This window comes from Megalobrama amblycephala, linkage group LG2 (assembly GCF_018812025.1).
Source record: "Megalobrama amblycephala isolate DHTTF-2021 linkage group LG2, ASM1881202v1, whole genome shotgun sequence".
NCBI lineage: Eukaryota > Metazoa > Chordata > Actinopteri > Cypriniformes > Xenocyprididae > Megalobrama > Megalobrama amblycephala.
In genome coordinates, this window is record NC_063045.1 from 5,629,759 (window position 1) to 5,649,374 (window position 19,616).

General features: G+C 34.8%; 2 protein-coding genes across 2 annotated transcripts; both read right to left on the bottom strand.

Moving 5' to 3' along the window:
* Positions 1-68: 68 nt before the first annotated feature.
* rad23ab (RAD23 homolog A, nucleotide excision repair protein b) lies at positions 69-11,709 on the bottom strand. The gene is made up of 10 exons (XM_048182280.1): positions 11,391-11,709; positions 9,958-10,039; positions 9,698-9,777; positions 7,865-8,181; positions 7,738-7,784; positions 7,540-7,667; positions 6,034-6,148; positions 4,665-4,822; positions 2,882-3,022; positions 69-1,494 (listed from the first exon to the last, which is right to left on the bottom strand). The coding sequence occupies exons 1-10, from the start codon at positions 11,457-11,459 to the stop codon at positions 1,381-1,383; spliced, it is 1,251 nt and encodes a 416-aa protein (XP_048038237.1). The 5' UTR covers positions 11,460-11,709; the 3' UTR covers positions 69-1,380.
* Positions 11,710-13,747: 2,038 nt separating this feature from the next.
* On the bottom strand, positions 13,748-18,368 carry calr3a (calreticulin 3a). Its single transcript, XM_048182279.1, has 9 exons — positions 18,187-18,368; positions 17,387-17,488; positions 17,048-17,251; positions 16,817-16,911; positions 15,742-15,951; positions 15,486-15,599; positions 14,962-15,105; positions 14,389-14,481; positions 13,748-14,258 (listed from the first exon to the last, which is right to left on the bottom strand). Exons 1-9 carry the CDS (start codon positions 18,275-18,277, stop codon positions 14,052-14,054), a joined length of 1,260 nt encoding a protein of 419 aa, XP_048038236.1. The 5' UTR covers positions 18,278-18,368; the 3' UTR covers positions 13,748-14,051.
* Between the last annotated feature and the right edge of the window lie 1,248 nt (positions 18,369-19,616).

The window sequence follows — 19,616 nt, forward strand, 5'->3', positions numbered from 1 at the left end:
CTTGATTATGGATCATTTCTAATGAATGAAATCAGATAGCTGAAGCAGTATCCAGTTGGAGACTCCAATGAAGCTTTTTAAAAGCAATTTATTTCACACACCACTAAAACAATACATTCATAAACCACTCAGCAAACCCTTTTGTGCAGATGCATTTAAGACCAAAATCTTCCATGTTTACTTTCTTCACACATTAAATCCTCAGAGAAGAAAAAATAATATAAAATGCTGAAATGAAAACTCAAAACTGCATCATATAGTGTAAACAGGACGCTGTGTCTTGCCTGTACCTGTTAGAACACCAATAGGTTTTTTTTTATCCAACTCAATAAAAGTAACACCCTTCAAGCACTTTTAACTCTATACAAAGCAAACCCATAGGAGCAGGACACATCATTTATATAAAAATATATGCATTCTGCATCCACTTTAAGCACTACACTGTAATTTCATCCATTTTCAGTTTCTAATTACGTTTGGCACTGTCTTAAGTGTACAACAGAGACCAAGACAACACTCTTTTTCTCCTTCACTCAAATATGTACAAATATTTAAATTACATGTATGCATATTTTCATGAGGTTTTAGAGACACGCTGAGACACTCGATCACATTCAGTTGCTTCACTACATAAAATACCTACGATTGTTGCAGCATTTCGGGCTCCGTTCAAAACCACTGCACGAGTTTCTACTGCATACCGAACTGGTTTTATGTGGGAACTTTAGACTGTAAACATCTAGTTAAGTCGCCGACTGGATCAATGCTCAACCATCAATGCTGTTGTTTTGGGACATGGGTTTAAAAGTACCAACATACCCATACAGTGGGTTTATTTCTAATATTAATGTAGGAGAACAGATGAATTGCAAAGTAGTTTGCACGAATGCTGGACAGAAAATTAAACATTAAAAATGATATAAAGTGGCATAAGTTAGAGTAGACGCCATATTTAATTTGACAGACTCGAAAATACGTCTATCAGTGGAGAAACTCAACAAAAATTGGGTTGAATAAATGTTCATCTATCCCTCAATGACAAACTAAATTTGGCATCTACCCCAACAAAATCGCCTCATTAATACTGCAATTGAAAAACATGATTCTGATAGCTTGAGAGTTTTTGGCAGGGTTTTAACTCACTCGACGCACACAGCAGTGATAGCAGCAGAAACCAGACAGACAACGGACACCTCGACGTGGAGGATCGGCTATATCTATCAAAATAAAACGCTGTGCTGATATTTAACGTCACATCATGGCTTCAGTTTAGACTCCATGACAACCATCATGGAAGACCAGTCGACTTCCTATTCGCACACATTCACACGCACGCTTGCATTCTCTCCGTCGTCGTCCTCCAAGTGTCGCAGGTCACGTTCACTCATCGTCAAAGTTCTGCTGGAGCAGGAAGTTCGCGGCGAGGTTCTCGTTCTTCTCGCAGGCGAAGTAGGCTTGGATGACGAGTCCCTCGGGAAAGCCCAGGGCTTTTAACTAGAAAAAAATGAATAACTATTATATATTAAAAGCATATATATATATATATATATATATATATATATATATATATATATATATATATATATATATATACACACACACACACACACACACACACACACCAGACATATTGCAAGATATTGTTATCGTGGGAAATTCAAAATATCGTGAATAATTATTACAAATTATTAACATTTTTATAATTAATTTTAAGAATACATTCCCCATCAACTGTATAAAATTGCACAAATGTGTCAAATGGACACACGCTCAGATGTAAACAAGCCCAGCGTGCATGAGAAGCACATGGCGGAACGAGTAATGGAGATGAATGAAAGCACGTGTTCACTCTCTGACAGCAGAGGGCGCAGATCGAACAGCAGAAATACTGCGGTTACCCCGGAAACCTCATAAACAAAGCAGCTGCACTACTGAACAGTAATTAAAATGCTTCAAATAGTCAGTCAGTTTTCACCAAATACTTAATACTTATAGACTTAATAGGCTATTTATTTTCAAACTTAATAATTTTTTATATTTTAATCTGGACTACAACATTCCCTATAATGATTGAAAATGCTCTGATTATTTGTTATTGTTAAGTAACACTTAGTGACATAAGGCTTCATTAGATAACATGTTAATTCATTATTACCAAACTGACAATGAAAAATACTTATAAAGCATTTATTAATCTTAGTTAATGTTAATTTCTTAGTTTAATAACATTCCTAAAATAAAGTTTTAAATACTATTTAATGGACCTGAGCTAAAACTAACAATGATCAGTTGTATATTTTAACTAACATTATCAAAACATAATACGTTCTGTAACAAATGTAGCTATTGCTCAATCTTAATCTTAGTTAATGCAATAACTAATGTTAAATAATGAGACCTTATTGTAAAGTGTCACCTGTTGTTCTTTATAATTCTTTTGCACTTTAATCACTTTAAGCTTTTTACTTAATAGTTTTTTGTGTATTGTATTTAATTGTTCTTTTTGTTATAAGAAAAAGTTCTTAAAACTATTATACTATGTATACTATAACACTTTTTTGCAACTTATTTCAATATCGTGATAATACCATATACCGTGATAAAACCTTCAGCAATTATCGCAACATGAAAATTTGATACCATCACATGCCTAATACATACACATGCACAAACATACATACTTTTTGTGTGACCTTGTTGTAAAGTGTTAAGTCAAAAACTTAATTTATTTCAGCTAGTTGTCAAAGCAACATTTCTAATTTTTCTAATTTTTTGAGAAAACTTATGGCACCAAACTGATAACTAGTCAAAACAAATGTGACAATTTGAATTTCCCAATTGTTGTAAATGAAGTAAAGTGATGGTGGTATTGTGAGCGCACCCTCTCGATGGCTTCCTTCTCCTGCGGCGTGACCTGAATGTAGTTCGTCTGTGGGGCGGCGGGGGCTTCGGCGGCTCCGGCCTCGCCTGGGTGCGGCTCGTTCAACATCTGCACAAACCGTTCCTGATGCTGAGTGATTTGCTGCAAACACACATATGAAAAATGCTCATTTAGTGATGCACGTCCAATAGAGCGCAACAGTCTGGTTCCGGATGTGAAATCTCCATTTATTTTCTCCATAGGAAAACAATAACTTATAAACTTATTTATAACCTATAAACTTATTTTTAACCCTCTGGTGCTCCTTGTGTAGGGGTCACACTCATACACCTCACAGTTAACTTTTTTACAGTAAAATCAATGTAATATATTTTTGTTCAATTATATTTTTTTATTTAATATTTTTGTATTTTGAGTGAATTTTAAGGTACGAAGTAATATTTATGTAATAGTTATGATATATTTGTTTCCACAGTTTTTACAATAGAATACAACTAATTAATCCATCAATTTTTTTATGTTTTTTTTTTAAATGATTTTTAAATTAACCACAATATTGTGGCTGATTTGTAGATTGTTCCCCTAAAAATTCTCTGTATTTTGTTTTCTTATTTTAAATTTCCCATTCTATTTTATGGCGGTCATTTTTGACTCCAGAACTCTTCCCGGGGCTCCCGCCAGCTTCTCCTGGTTCGTTTGCGTTACCGCACTGGATGCCTCGCGGCGCCCGTCTCCGCCACTCCGGGTTCGGGGACGATTATTTTTTAAGGACCATTCAACCTTCTCGACCATTTTTTTGTTCACATAGCAAGTGCCACAAAAAAAGTGTCATACCATTCAGATTAAGTAAAAAAAAAAAAAAATTGTAACATTTTTCAGTCAAAAGTGACCGAAAAGCACCAGAGTGTTAAAAATAGTCATGTTTAACAGTGGAATTAGTGGTGAAAACTACATTACCCATGATGCTCTACAGAAAACTCAAGAGTTGCAGCGAACAAAGAGCCGCAAAATAAAATATATATGTTCATATATGTTATATACACAGTCTAACCAAAAATTCTTCAGACATTTTTGATATTTTTGATATATTTTTACTAATGGGTGCAGGACACTATATAAAATAAAGTAAACTGTGACATATTATACCCAAAAATTCTTCATACTGTGGACTACTGGTAAAATTGATAAAAATTTGGAACCAAAAATGATTCAGACACTTTGACCTGACCATGATTTTCTTCAGTGTTATCTGACATAATTAAGATTAATTTTCTTATGACACAGTTTAACTCTGAGATCTTGTCATATTTTATTACCATTTTTTTAATTATAGTGAATAAACTGTATTAATGAATGAAATGTTCAAGGTGTCTGAATAAATGTTGGTTTGACTGTGTGTGTGTGTGTGTATATATATATATATATATATATATATATATATAGTATAAATATATAATGCATGCATATTTGCCATAAAGGTAAAAAATATTGTTTACATAGACATAATCAACAACTTTAAATGAATAGTTTCATATTTCACGTATTTACTTCAGTCGTTTTCAATGGCTCATGGAATTGTAGCTCTTTCCTTCACTAAAGCAGTTAAATACAGTCTTTTTGCCTGATTTTCAAATAATTCGCCACTGGTTCCCGCAAGATTTTCCTATGGGTTTTTAAAATGGGGTTTTTCAATTTATGAGTAAAATAAGGTCTGTGGTAAATGTAAGTTGATGATACATGGACATTTTGCCATGACCGCACCACTCTATTGGATGGGATCTACCTGCAGGAGTTGTGGGTTGTCTCGTCCCAGCTGCTGCAGCAGTGCCGGCAGGAGCGCCGGGTTCTGCTGGATGATCTGCCGCATCTGCTGGAACTGTGGCTGGTTCCTCAGGAACTCCAGCGGGTTTGCCGTCGGCTGCACGGCTCCGGACTCCGCACCTGTTCACAGTATAGAAAGGGCTGTACAGGAGTCTGGCCCGAGACCACGGTGGACCAAAATCAAGGAAAAGTGAAAAGAAAACGCATTTTCTTGTTTTGTACTGCACTGTTTTCCGCAACACTGTGAAATTGATGTGCCTCCAAATGGGAAAGTAAAAATATTGTCAATGTGTGTTTACACTTCGATGTTTACTCAGTTAATACTGTATGTGTTGATAATATGAGTACGTGTTTACGTTTCAATTCAGCAAAAATCAACACTACGAAAAACACTAAAAAGTCATGTAAACTCATAAAACCTCTATTTAATGTTACTAAATTTCTACTAAAATGACTAGCTTGTCAGATGATAAAAAATATATGAAATATGAGAAATTGTGAACTCCTATTGTTTACAAAAAAATCCTTTCGTTTGTGTTGGGGGTCAATTTGACCCACATATTTTTGTTCAAAATTAGCTGTGTTGAAACAAAAAAAGTAATGTTTTAATTTTGTTCCTTCCTACTAGTTTTAGAGACTGTTTGAAAACTGAAGTGCAGATAACTACAAATAAGTGTAAATAGTATCTGACATTATTTGTACTTGGTGTAAATAGCATTTATCGCTATTTGTACTTGGCGTGAATGGACTCTGACTTTTTGTTATGCCTGTTTCTTACACTTATTTTCAGAGCTGCAACTAGCAATTCAAGTCTTCAATTTCAAGTAAACTTTTGAGTCCTAAATTCAATCAAAGGTCTCACGTATTTAATATTTTAGTCTATAATAAAGGTTTTCTATTTTTTACCACTGTTTTTCAAAGTGTTGATTTTTGCCGAATTGCATGGAAACCAATGGGGTCCAACACAATCACAGGGACCAAAATTTGTACAGCCTCTCCAAAACACATCTATGTCTCAAAATTTTGCATGCACATTCATGACCTTAAATGAGAACAAATCACCAAATTTCAAGAAAAAGTAAATAGTTTAACCAGTGATTCAAACAGTTTAAAAATCACATGTGCAACACTATAGGGCGGTTGAGTTAAAAAACACATCAACTGATTTTGAAAATGCCAGAACGTCTAAGTGACACCCATGAGTGGAAATAGTCAAGACTGCTCCATCAGCTGTGCTACCGAAATAACATTTTAACGAATTAGCAAGAACGCGGCAGCTGCAGGGCAAACCAGCGTCTATTTCCATGAGTCCTGAACAAATGGCCACTCACCGGCTGTGGCGGTGGGTGGAGGCTGAGGTCGCTGTGGTGCGGGAGGGGTGGGGTTTGGCACGGCAGTGGGCCGAACTACTTCCTGTGGCGGCTGCTCGGATTCTGTGGGAATACCCTTGAGGAACGGACATTAGCAACTTGTGAATTTGTGTGATTTAACAAGGAATTACAGTGATATGTGAAATCAAACAACATGAAATGTCTTGACCCCAAACTTAAATGTTTCAACCATTTTTATTAATTAAAATAATTTAAATTATTACAAATTATAATACAAATAACCCTTAAATGCATACACGTTTCTCCAATGATTGTTACATATTCGGGTCATTAGCGACCCGGATCTATATCTAACATAGATGGATCTCTAACTGCCATAACAGTATAAACAATTGCAAAAGAATAAAATTAAACATATTTTGTTACTTTTTGAACTTGGGAGGGTTAAATTTGAGAAGATGCTTTTTACCATTATCACTGTCATCGCCAGAGCTCATTAATATTTATTTACATAACTTAATTTATTGACTTAATATTACAATTAATTTTAGTATTAATATTAATCACAATAATAATCATTACTACTTTTGTTATTAATGCCATTCATTATTAGCATGTGTTTCTGCAACATTATCTAAATGGTTGCAAATGTATTTATATTATCTATATTTTTGGATGTGTTAATATTAATATTAATAATTTAATATGTATTTAATATGCATTTTTAATCATGTAAAATAATTTATCTATTCAATATTATATTTAATTATTAGTATTAATCATTATAATTATCATTACTCTTTTTGTTATTTATGCTATCATACATACATATATATATATAATTTAGATGTCCACAATAGAAATTTAAAAAGTGATTTTATATACATAGAAAGCACATTAAATGCGATTAAAACATCTACTTTTGAGGGTTCAAATAAGTTTTGGGTGAAAAAAAATCAAAATGTAGGTTAAAAAATGTTCCATTGCCATTTAGTGTAATGCATATATATGTGTGTATATATATATATATATGTAAAAATTTAAACAGCATACTTATTCTGACCTGTACGTGTTAAAATATATAAAAGAATAAGTGAGCATACAAAATTTTATTGCATTTTAAGTGAGTAAAAAATTCTTGCTGGGTGGGTGTCTTGTGTAAATCATGGTAAAAATGTGTGATATTTAATTTTTGCTCAGAAAAAAACAAACAGGACCCATTCTGACATATTGAAATACAACAACAACAATTCAAAGCTGTATTGCTGTGATGCTTGAAAACCATTTTTCGCCTTTGACCCATATATTTACATATGGACCCAATATTGAAAAGTTGCAAAAGCGCATTTATTTTCTTGCAGAATATCCTGTTTCACTCAGAAATGTGTCACATTATATAATAAAACAGGTTGAAAATATCATTTCATGTTGCCTTTAAGCAAAACAAGGTATTTTTTTAAAGCATTTTTTTCAGGGAATAAAGCATAAAACATTAGTAACTCTTACCATAAGCAGGTACTCCACGGCTCTGTCCGGATTATTGAAACTTGCTCGTAAGGCGGCGATAACCTGTTCCCTCTCATAACCCATTGACATGATTTCCGTCACCAAATTCTCATATGCTTGACCCGTAACTAAAAAAATGACAGATGTTAATGTCAAGTTTTTGTCTCCTTTATAACAAAATAAAAAACCCAAACTTACCTAGTATGGATGCAGCCGCTTCTAAAAGACCCAACTCATCTATAATGCTACACAAAATAGACAAATTAAGAGATTTTCATTCTCTCTGCAATTATAAAAAGAGCAATTTTTGTGGGCATGGCTATACCTGGCCTCTGATTGGGCGATGGCCTGCTCTTCTTGGGCGGCCAGGTTCTCCTCTTCTGAGATCGGAGCAGGAGTGGCGCTAACTGGCTCTGGCGTTTCCGCAGTAGCCTCCGAGGCAGCAGGGGGCGCTGTAACAGGCAGCGCAGCCGGCTCCGCTGACGCCGCTGGTTCTACAGGAGCGGGAGCAGGGGTTGATACAGGCACTGTGGAGGCAGCAGGAGGCGCAGCAGGAGCCGTGGGCTGATGGACGGGGGTTTCGGCGAGGGGCACGCTAACGGGAGCGGGAGCGGGAGCTTGTGGCGGTGTTGCAGATTTGGGCTGTAGAAAGAGACACAGGACTGCACAGAGAACTACTAGCTTCGTTTCCATCCAAAGTTGCAAACTGAACTTTTATGAAATATTGGAATACAACAATAGAGCATCTCATGTGTTAGAGAGAACAAAATCGCCATTTCCTGAGAAACTTGCGCAAAGTATCAATAATAAAAATGGAAGTCGCGCCAACCACCGAACCCACTTTGCATTTTTTTCCTACATAACGGATGTAGTTTTTCTAGTAATGGCGTCGCGCCGTATTGTCGTGTCTAAACTAAATGCAATAAAAATCGTCGTTATCTTGCATTCGTATATTTGTGAATGCAATCGTGTAAGACGGTTTTGCGAGGAACAATACCAATCATTTTGAAGACAGAATGACTAAAAAACATTTGAGATATTGTGCGATGCGATTGGTCCGTTGGTTAGTCCAGATTTTTGTTAATCATTGTTTGTTTTAATTATGTGTTTCCGTTGTAGTTTATGTTTTCTTATCGGATAAAAATATTATTCCAAAATTTTTACTTTTTTTTATGTGCATTACGTTTTTAAGATTTTAAGCACATCTTAAAGGGTTAGTTCACCCAAAAATGAGAATTCTGTCATTAATTACTCAACCTCATGCCGTTCCACACCTTCGTTAATCTTCGGAACGCAAATGAAGATATTTTAGTTTAAATCTGATGGCTCAGTGAGGCCTGCATAGGGAGCAATGACATTTCCTCTCTCAAGATCCATTAATGTACTAAAAACATATTTAAATCAGCTCATGTGAGTACAGTGGTTCAATATTAATATTATAAAGCGACGAGAATATTTTTGGTGCACCAAAAAACAAAACAAAATAACGACTTATAGTGATGGCCGATTTCAAAACACTGCTTCAGGAAGCTTCGGAGCATAATGAATCAGCGTATCAAATCAGCTGTTCGGAGCGCCAAAGTCACGTGATTTCAGCAGTTTGGCGGTTTGACACGCAATCCGAATCATGACTCGACACAAAAGATTCGTAACGCTCCGAAGCTTCATGAAGCAGTGTTTTGAAATCGGCCATCACTAAATAAGTCGTTATTTTGTTTTTGTGGCGCACCAAAAATATTTTCGGCGCTTTATAATATTAATATTGAACCACTGTACTCACATGAACTGATTTAAATATGTTTTTAGTACATTAATGGATCTTGAGAGAGGAAATGTCATTGCTGGCTATGAAGGCCTCACGGAGCCATCGGATTTCATCAAAAATATCTTAATTTGTGTTCTGAAGATTAACGAAGGTCTTACGGGTGTGGAACGGCATGAGGGTGAGTAATTAATGACAGAATTTTCATTTTTGGGTGAACTAACCCTTTAACATTTTCATTGAGCACTTTTTTTTTCAATTTCCCAAACTTCAAAGGGAAATATGTGGATTGAAACATAGCTTACTTTATGACATAAAAGGAAGAATTTTTAATTTCAGATATTTAATGGAAGTGAAGTTGAAAATGCTGTAAAAATGCAAATAAAACAGCCTTACCTTTGTAACCATCACCACAACAAAGTTCTTCTCATCTATTTTGTATTCTTTTAGAGGTATATCGTCATTCAAAATTTTGCCTGCATTTTATGGACAAAAAACACAAATGTCACTTTAGAAAAATCAAAGACCATCTTATAAAAGAGATCAAAACAAACAAGAATATGGTGCATGGAAAAGCAAAATGTGGTATACAATATTTATGCTTTGCTATGCCAGAAATAAAAATGTCCAAAGACAGAGAAAATTAAGAAACAGACCTGCATAGATTAGTTTTTGACCGACAGCTGGAAAAGCATCTTGCCCCTTTTCTTCCTCTATCTTCTCTTTAAGAGCCTTTACCTGTATTTACAATATACAAGTACATCATTTCATCAGGTACATATTTTAAATATGGATGTTAATAATACACAATGAAGTCTCTGGGACATCTTTGGATTTGTTTTAGATTTTATTCAGGATATTTTACAATTTTAGAAGTTGTTACTTTTCTGTGATGTGATCACAATATATCTATATCTTAAAGAACCAAAATAAAAACATATGAGCACATGATGAATTATGAAATCATTTCATCTCATTGCTTTGCTCAATCTTGGTCAGAATGATATTGCATTATTTTCACCACAAATGAATTCAAATACTGATTGCACGATAAACATTAGCCATTTAAACAACTGAGACACATTAAACTGACTGCATAAAAATAAGTTCAAAATAATATTTTATAACATAATACAGTCCATATCCGTAATGCATCGTCATTCAATGAAAATGAGAAACATGGCAAGCTGTTTTAATATTCATTCCTAAAATGAAACTAAATAATCTTTAAGGCTATTATTTATTAGATGCTCATGTGTATTTCAGTTGTTAGTTAGTAGCATTTTTTACATTTCTAGTAGAAAGATTTATCGAAAATAAAGTATAAATAGCCATTCTTACTAGTTTTCGCTTATGGCAAGTAAAAAAAAATAACTAGTGAGAAAATAAATGTTACTAGTCACAGTTGGGATACATACTAGTGTCTCCTAAATAAATACTAGCATCTAATAAACAAGGACTAGTAAAGCTGGAATAGATACTAGTCACTACTGGCATAATACACAGACATAAGTGGGCTATTTTATCTAATAAATATGTATTAGTAAAACTAGAAGAGGAACAGGCAACAATACTAGTTTATAGTGTATAGTTAACAGATCCCCATTGAGTCCAACGGGAAAAAATAACAATTTGTGTGACAATTACTTGGCACTATAGTGGGATAGCAGTAAGTCCTAAAGGAACAAGTACAATTACTAGTGTAATAAATAAGCATTATTGACGATTGGGATAATTACCAGAGTTCTAGTATCTAATGAATAGTTACCAATGAAATGCAAAATATAGTCACTGATTAAAAATAAGTAACATAAAATGCTAGTTTAAACGAATAGGTGTTAAAATCGCTTGCCATAGGCGAGAATGTAAACAGACCGTTGAAGTGAACGCCGCGACCGTTATTTTCAAATTAATAGCCGTTAGATTGTGCAGCTCTGTGACGTCACCTATTATAGTGTATTATTCTACAATGACAGCGACTGTCCGCGCGCGCGTTCCACATGTATCAGCCGCCGGAGGCCGCGGCGTTTCCCAGCGCGTCATGCCCGCGCGCTGGCATGTTTACACGGGCACAGACACGCACACTCACCGTCAGTTCCTCATCTATCTGCACTTTAAACGTCTGCTGCTGGAGCGTCTTCAGAGTGATCGTCAGCATTGTGTTAAAGCGCGAGAGCCCGCGAAATACCGCCTCAGAAGTGTCCTGAATGAGCGCGTGTGAGATGTGACTCAGCTATCTTCAGCAGGGATGAGCGGCTGTGGAACGGGAAGACGCCATCTACTTGCTGAATAGGACAAGACACGTGGACGTACAGTGACCCCAAATAGTCTTCAGACATTTAGGAATGCCTGAATAAAATAGGCAACAAATCTTTCTGGAGCTTTCCTCAGAACTGTCTTCACTGGTTGAGTGACAAACAGGAGAAAAAGCTGTTGGAGAGTAAGATAAAGCTAGGCTAAAACACACATTCCAACTTATTATCGATTAAATTTAATCTTTATATACATGTATGTTTTGAAAAACGTAATAATTTTCATCAAAAGTCTTGATTTTATTGACTCAAGTAGAGTCAGTGTACACACATCATCTATTGTAAGTCCATTGGGTTTTCCCCTGTAAGTCCAGATAAAGTGGGATTTTCCAAGATGAGCCCATTTCGACGACATAAAAAAAATCATGCTCTGGTAAATCTATATTATGACAAGATTAAAAAGTCAAAATTATAACTAAGTCATAATTATGACATACTAGCTCAATTGTGAGATTAAAAAGTTGAAAGTTTTGACATACTAAGTCAAAATTAGGACAAAAAGTCAAAATTATGACATAAAAAGTCAAAATTATAACAAAGTCGATATTAAGACAAGATTAAAAAGTCAAAATTATAACTAAGTCATAATTATGACATACTAGGTCAATTGCGAGAATAAAAAGTTGAAAGTTTTGACATACTAAGTCAAAATTAGGACAAAAAGTCAAAATTATTACATAAAAAGTCAAAATTATAACTAAGTCATAATTATGACATACTAGCTCAATTGTGAGATTAAAAAGTTGACATTTTTGACAGTCAAAATTGACAAAAAGTCAAAATTATGACATAAAAAGTCAAAATTGTAACAAAGTCGATATTATGACAATTAAAACGTCAAAATTATAACTAAGTCATAAATATGACATACTAGGTCAATTGCGAGATTAAAAAGTTGAATTTTTTGACAGTCAAAATTAGGACAAAAAGTCAATTATGACATAAAAAGTTTTAACTAAGACATCAATTACGGGATTAAAAGGTTGAAATTTTTGACATACTAATCAAAATTAGGACAAAGTCAAGATTATTACATAAAAAGTTATAATTATGACATAAAAAGTCAAAATTATTACTAAGTCATAATTATGACATACTAGGTCAATTGCGAGATTAAAAAGTTGACATTTTTAATATACTAAATCAAAATTAGGACAAAAAAAAATCATAAGTATGACAAAAAGTGAAAATTATAACTAAGTCATAATTATGACATCAATTACGAAATTAAAAGTTTGAAATTTTTGACATATTAAGTCAAAATTAGGACAAAAAGTCAAAATTATTACATAAAAAGTCATAATTATGACATAAATAGTCAAAATTATGACAAGATTAAAAAGTCAAAATTATATGTCATAAATATGACATACTAGGTCAATTGCGAGATTAAAAAGTTGAAATTTCTGACATACTAAGTCAAAATTAGGACATAAAAAGTCAAAATTATGACAGTCGATATTATGACAAGATTAAAAAGTCTAAATTATAACTAAGTCATAATTACAGTAGCCCCTCACTGCAGAACACTTGAGATCCAGGGGGTGGAGTCGGGTAGGTTAAGATAGATGTAAAGTGGGAGGAGTTAGATCTAGATTCAGGGGGTGGAGATGGATAGGTTTAGGGATATGTAGAGTGGGAGGAGTTGGATCCAACTCTACCCCTTGGATCTTGTGTTCTGCAGTGACATAATTTTGACTTGGTATAAAAAAAAATAAATAAAAAAAAATCAACATTATTACATAAAAAGTCTTAATTATGGGATAAAAGACACAATTATGACAGTCAAAATCAAGTCAAAGTTATGAGAAAAATTTTAATGGGAGTTTTTCCTGTCAGTGTGATTTCAGGAAAGTTTACTTAAATACTCACCAATATAGAAGTCATGTAAATTCTGAAACAAACTGAATAACCTCCCTTTTCTCAGCCATTTCAACTTTAAAAAAAATTCTTTAATAGTTTTATTTTTTTTTTACAGTAAACTTTTAATAAAGTGTTTTATTGTTTTTTTTTTGTGAGAATTAAAATGTAATTTACTTGCATTTAATAAATAAACATATTTTCCACCAAAAATTAGGGCAATTTAAAATCCACGTCCTGAGGAGAAAATGATGAAAAATGATCCAGACAAGTATTTAAAAATAAATCATTTATTTAAAAAAGTGCAAATCCAACAAATGATCAACATCAGAATTTTCCTCTTGCACGACTCGAGACGAAACAGAAAACCCGAACATCTATTAGTCTAAAGTTTAACAGGTCGCACTATGAACATGTTGGGGTGAGGCTTCTAGCAGCAAAACCAAAAGAATCCAAGTTTAGGGATGCGACATGTGACTAGAAGGGGCGGGGCATGGGCGGGGCCAGTAATTCACACCACATAAAGAAAAAGACATCAGAACCACATCAGATCTGATCATTCAGGAAGAGAGTCTTCTTCACAACTCGTCTTTAGGGAGCGTATCGTCCTCACCCTCTTCTTCCTCCTCAGGAGGTTCTTCTGTGTGCTCTTCCTCTTCTGGCTCATCGTCATCGCCTTCGTCATCCTCATCTTCCTCATTAACATCCTTCTTGCTCTTTTCCTCCTCTTCACGCTTTTTACGTTCTTCCTCTTCCTGTTGGTCCTTCATTTTCTTTTCTGGCCCCTGATATGTAAACACAAGATGCACATCATCAGTATTTAAAGCTAAATAACACCTTGCGGAAATAAATCAAATAATAGCTCAATGTATCGATAAGTGTATAATAATAATAATAATAATACCAATTTATTACCTTTGTTGCGCCCCATGTTTCTGTACCGAATTTCTCAGCCTCCTCAACATCATCGGTGATCAGAAAGTTATCAAAGATCGTTCCAGATTTCACCTGTAAGAAAGTTAACTAGTTAAACAGTGATTTTCATGAATCTGCCATCGCTAAACACAACGCAAAATAAACAATCCTGAATCATTCGCTATTTAACATTTACATTTTTTTTTTTAGAAAATGAGCGATGGTTTCTCTAGATAAGACTCTTATTCCTCATCTGGTATTGTTTAAAGCCCTTTGAAGCTGCACTGAAACTGTCATTTTGACCTTCAACCGTTTGGGCTCCATTGAAGTCCACTATAAGGAGAATAATCCTGGAATGTTTTCATCAAAAACCTTCATTTCTTTTCGACTGAAGAAAGAAGGACATGAACATCTTGGATGACATGGGGGTGAGTAAATTACCAGGAAAATTTTATTTGAAAGTGAACTAATCCTTTAATTGTCACCAGCGAAAACCAAACCAAATCTGTTTAAAACCTAGAACTGAACTTCAGTTACAATGTTGATTCAACAGCACACCAATCTAAACCGTACCTGCCAAAGATCCAGTCCCAGAATGCCAATGTTGTCGAATTTGTAAATGGCGTCGTCTGCTGTGTACTCAGGGTTGTCGATTTCGGGGTGAATCCAGGTGCCTTTGTAGTTGGGGTTGTCGATCTGTTTTGGTTTCCATTCGCCCTACATAAACAGAACTTAGTTAGATGATTGAAAAACTGGCTCCTGCATAATAAACAATCACTCTGATTGAGAAGATCAAGAGAGGTTTAATTTAGCTGCCTTTAAGATCACTTAAAATACAATAATTGCAGAAACACTCCATGTGATGTTGATCAAGAGCATTAATCTCTCTCAAAAACTCCTTAAAAGTTCAAACCTATTGGGGAATGAACCTTAAACCTTATGCTGGCTGCCTACTCTGCAGGAAAGACTAGTCTAAAGTGGTTTAACTAGTCTCAAACCAATTCAATACACCAGTTCAACCACTCTGAAGCATTTTATTGGCTTGTTTGGTTGAGCTTAATATAAGGATCTTCTACAGGAGGACTGTGGTTTTGTACCTTGTACTCTGGGTTGGGGATCATCGCAGGTTCCCATTCTCCGTCCATGTCTTCATCCCAATCGTCTGGTTTCTTGGCATCAGGGTCAGGAATGTTCTCAGGTTTGTCCCAGTCCTGAACCGCAGGGATATAAAGTTTTAATGCACCATTGGATTCATGTCTAAGAACAACTATTTTTAAAAATATTACAAAGATTTCCTGCATGCTATGACTTGCAGATCAGGTTATGGTAGTTGCACCATCGATTGAAACATGCCTCAGGTTTGGTGTCTTCAGGATCGTCAATTTTCGCCCGGTCGTCCCAATCCTCAGGCTTCTTGGCCTCTGGATCCTTGATCTTTTTGGGAGGAAGGAAGTCCCAATCTTCCTCCAGGGAGCCTGACTCCACCTTCTCGTTGTCGATTTTCACTTCGTACGTCTGGTCCGGCCGCAGGATCAGCGTGTAGAGGTGAGTAAGTTCATCGTCCTGATGGGCAAAAGTGGAAGAACTAAATTATAACAGCTATGATGTGATTTTGAAATATTCAACCCTTTTAACTGTCATTTTCCGCACTTTTTAATTTCCTTTTTCCTTACCACATATCAATTAGGTATCATTCTAAAGCATAAACACTAAAAATTCATCCCATAAAAAACCTTTTGACAGACTACTCCCACTAGTGGGCAGTGTCATGTTCCATATTACAAAATTAACTGCGCTATTTTATTTATTTATTTTTTTAGAAGTTATATTTATGGGCTTTTGGTGCCTTTTTTCAGATAGGACAGTAGAAAGCAGACAGGAAAGCACTGGGCAGGATCAGCAAACGACCTCGAGACGGAATCGAACTCGGGTCGCCGTGAATGCATTTGCGTCATGTGTCGGTGCACTAACCACTAGGCTATCAGCGCCAACAACTGCGCTATTTTATAATCAAAATGTTTTTCTAATCTTGACAAAACACATTATTGGAAAAGTCTGAGACTCGAGGTTCCATATTTGCTGAATGTTTTGTGATAGTGACAGAAATGTATTGAAATTTATCACCCGGTGATTATTTTTGGTATAGCGCCTAAACAAAACCTGAAAGGGACCTCAATTTTTGTGATATCAACTTCAAATTTGGTACACATCTTGGTTAGACTTGTGGCTTTGACTTTAGTGTCAAAATTATTTTGTAAACATATACATTTTGTATGAAATGAAAATTCTCTTTACTGCAAACGTAAACTGCGTCAACTTTTTTTTTTTTTTTACACATTTTTTTCTTCATAATGTCTTATGCATTTGCATTTTCACATCCATGTTCAAACAGACAACAGGTTTAATTACATTTTGTTTTAAAACATACTTTGCATTTGATGTCCTTCTTGATTAGGTGGTTCTGGCCTTTGTAGTTGAAGATGACATGAACTTTCTTGGTGCTGTAGCCACAGATGTCAGGTCCTACGAGGAAAATCAAAAGTGAAAATGGCACAAAAATAGTGAAAGTGAAAGTATATGCCATCAATATTGTGCTATGTAATTGTTGAAGTCATCGTTTTCCACCTAGAAAACCAACAAAACATCATCTATGGCTTACCGAACATGATGTAGTACTGCGAATCGCCGTGCATATCAGTCTGGTCCAGGTCGGCGGGGAAGATTTTCACGTACCCACCGCCGCAGTCGATCTTCTGCTCATGTTTCACAGTGAACTGGATCACTACTGGTTTACCCTCATTACTAAACGAGTCAAAGCGACTGGAGAGAGCGTAAAACCGGGCGTCTTGACTTGTCTGCAAACCTTGAAGCGAAAAAAACAAACAAACAAAAAACTTGCATTACAAGTCATCTCACATTGACTATTTGCATTTTCTTTTCAGATGAAGACATTTGCATAAGCAATCATGCTCCGGTGAAAGAAGCCGTGACCTCTGACCTTTATCAAGCTCAGCATCGCCGTAGAATTTCCCTGAGGTCAGTTTCCACTGGCCGTAGTCGGATTTGTGTTTGGATTCGACCCATCGGCTTTTCCAACCATCTGGAGAGACAAAGTTTAATTAGCTATTTGTGAAAATAGCAAGAATTCTCAACATATCGGTTATCAATGCTGTTTTTATTTATATCATATTTTTACATTATTTTTTGCAGTCATCTAGCAATAACTTAAAATATTACAGTAAAGAAACGACTATTTTTTAAGATACCTCTACCTCTATTATAAGACATATATATCATTCAAAATAGTCCTATTATTTTTTTTTTGTATTGTATTGTTTATCATCAGCCATAACATATTTCCAGGTTGGAATTTTAATATGGCTGCATTTATGCAAGTATTTATAAGTTAAAAACAACAGATATATTATATTAAATTTGCTTTTAAGACGACAACAAGACTTTAATAGTCTAAAAAGTGAACTGAAACCAAAACCTAACACTCTGATTCATAAAAGATAGTTCTCATTTGTCATAATCCATGCATTAAGACAAAAATCTGAATATTTTATTTTACAAATCATGTATTCTTAGCATGACATGTAAGTTTAGTATGAAAATACAGTAAATGAAAGTGACACTAGTGAAATGATACAACAGCCTTTAATTACAGTATAATACATTAAAGTAAACTAGCTCCATACATCATAAAAAGACATTATTTTGACATTATCTCAAGAATCACTCAGTGAAATAGTGACTGTGTCTGATGTCATGCACGATCAAAGAAGAGATATTTACCTCCATCCAGGAATTGTTCTTTAAAATACACATCTGCGTATACAGTGAAAGCCAGTGCAAATATAACGCACACTGCAGCAGCGACCCGCATCTCTGCGCGATATTAGATGAAGATCCTGATATAATCACGAATGCTGCTCGAGCTAATGCTCAGTGAAATATGGCTCGGTTGTGTTCCTGCACAGATGGCTGAGAATCATTGGCCGGAGGCGCGGCCAATCAGAGGAGACCACGAGTGAAGAGTCAGTGCTGTGGACGGGGCTAGTGTGAAGCACGTGACGGGGACGCGGAGGGAGTGTGTAGAAATAAAAACAAAAATATGTCTGTAACACGAACTTAACATTATTTATTGTATATTTTTCTTTCAGCAACTAGACAGATATGTTTAATTTTTTTGAGTTTTTTTGAGCAATTTAAAAAAATTGTTTGTGCTGTATATGTTGTTTATACCTGAATATATTGCATAAAATAAATTAGTGGTATTTAAAAAGATTAAAATGTTTTTACAGATAGTCATAAGAAGAAGCACACGTAAAAATGTTCAAATAAAGTTGTGTATAATGTACACTGTTGAAATATTTAAAATATACATGAAGTTTGTATTCCTTATGAATCATGGAGAGACTCGAAGCTCAGAGTGAGAAAACTTTATTGATAAAGGCAAGCAAATACATATGACAAATATACAGCGAGATCTGCGTCTCTTTATTTATTTATTTATTTATTTATTTTTTTACATCAGAGAGAAATATAAACAAAATCAATTGGATTTTTATAATCTGACATTGAAAATGAGATCACAAACTCAAATAATCATCAGTATTATTATGAAAAAAACACTAGAAGAACAAAAATCACACTTGAAGAATCTTTAAAGTTCATCGTTCTGCTTTAGATTTCAATACTTCCTGAAAAAGATGAACATATAAAGCCATTAATTAATAAATCTCACAAATATTAATATATGCAAAATCAGTGTGTGAGAAATGACATCATCAATCATGTACCTGATGTGTGAATATGAGCTTGATCTCGTTCAGCTCTTCTGGATCTGATGTCATAAACCAGAAGAATGACAGTAGCCACGCCCACCAGAGCAGAGAGGACCAATCGGATCACAGCTTCAGTAGAACCACAACAGTGGACAGAGTCTGAGGAATAAAAACATCAAACTGCGATCAGTTTGAACAAGAACATTGAGAAGAGTTTCTGCTGATGACAGGAACAGGCAGACGAGCTGAAAAAAATCGCCAGAAATATGAACAAATCTAATGAACAATCTTATCTTCATTTCATTGTGTTGAGTGTGTTTATATGGTCTGTCATTTCAATCTATATAATGATTTAACAAAAAATTATGTAAATTGTTAATAAATTCAGAATATATTCGATGGACAGGATAAATGAACTCTACTCACCAGAGACAGAAA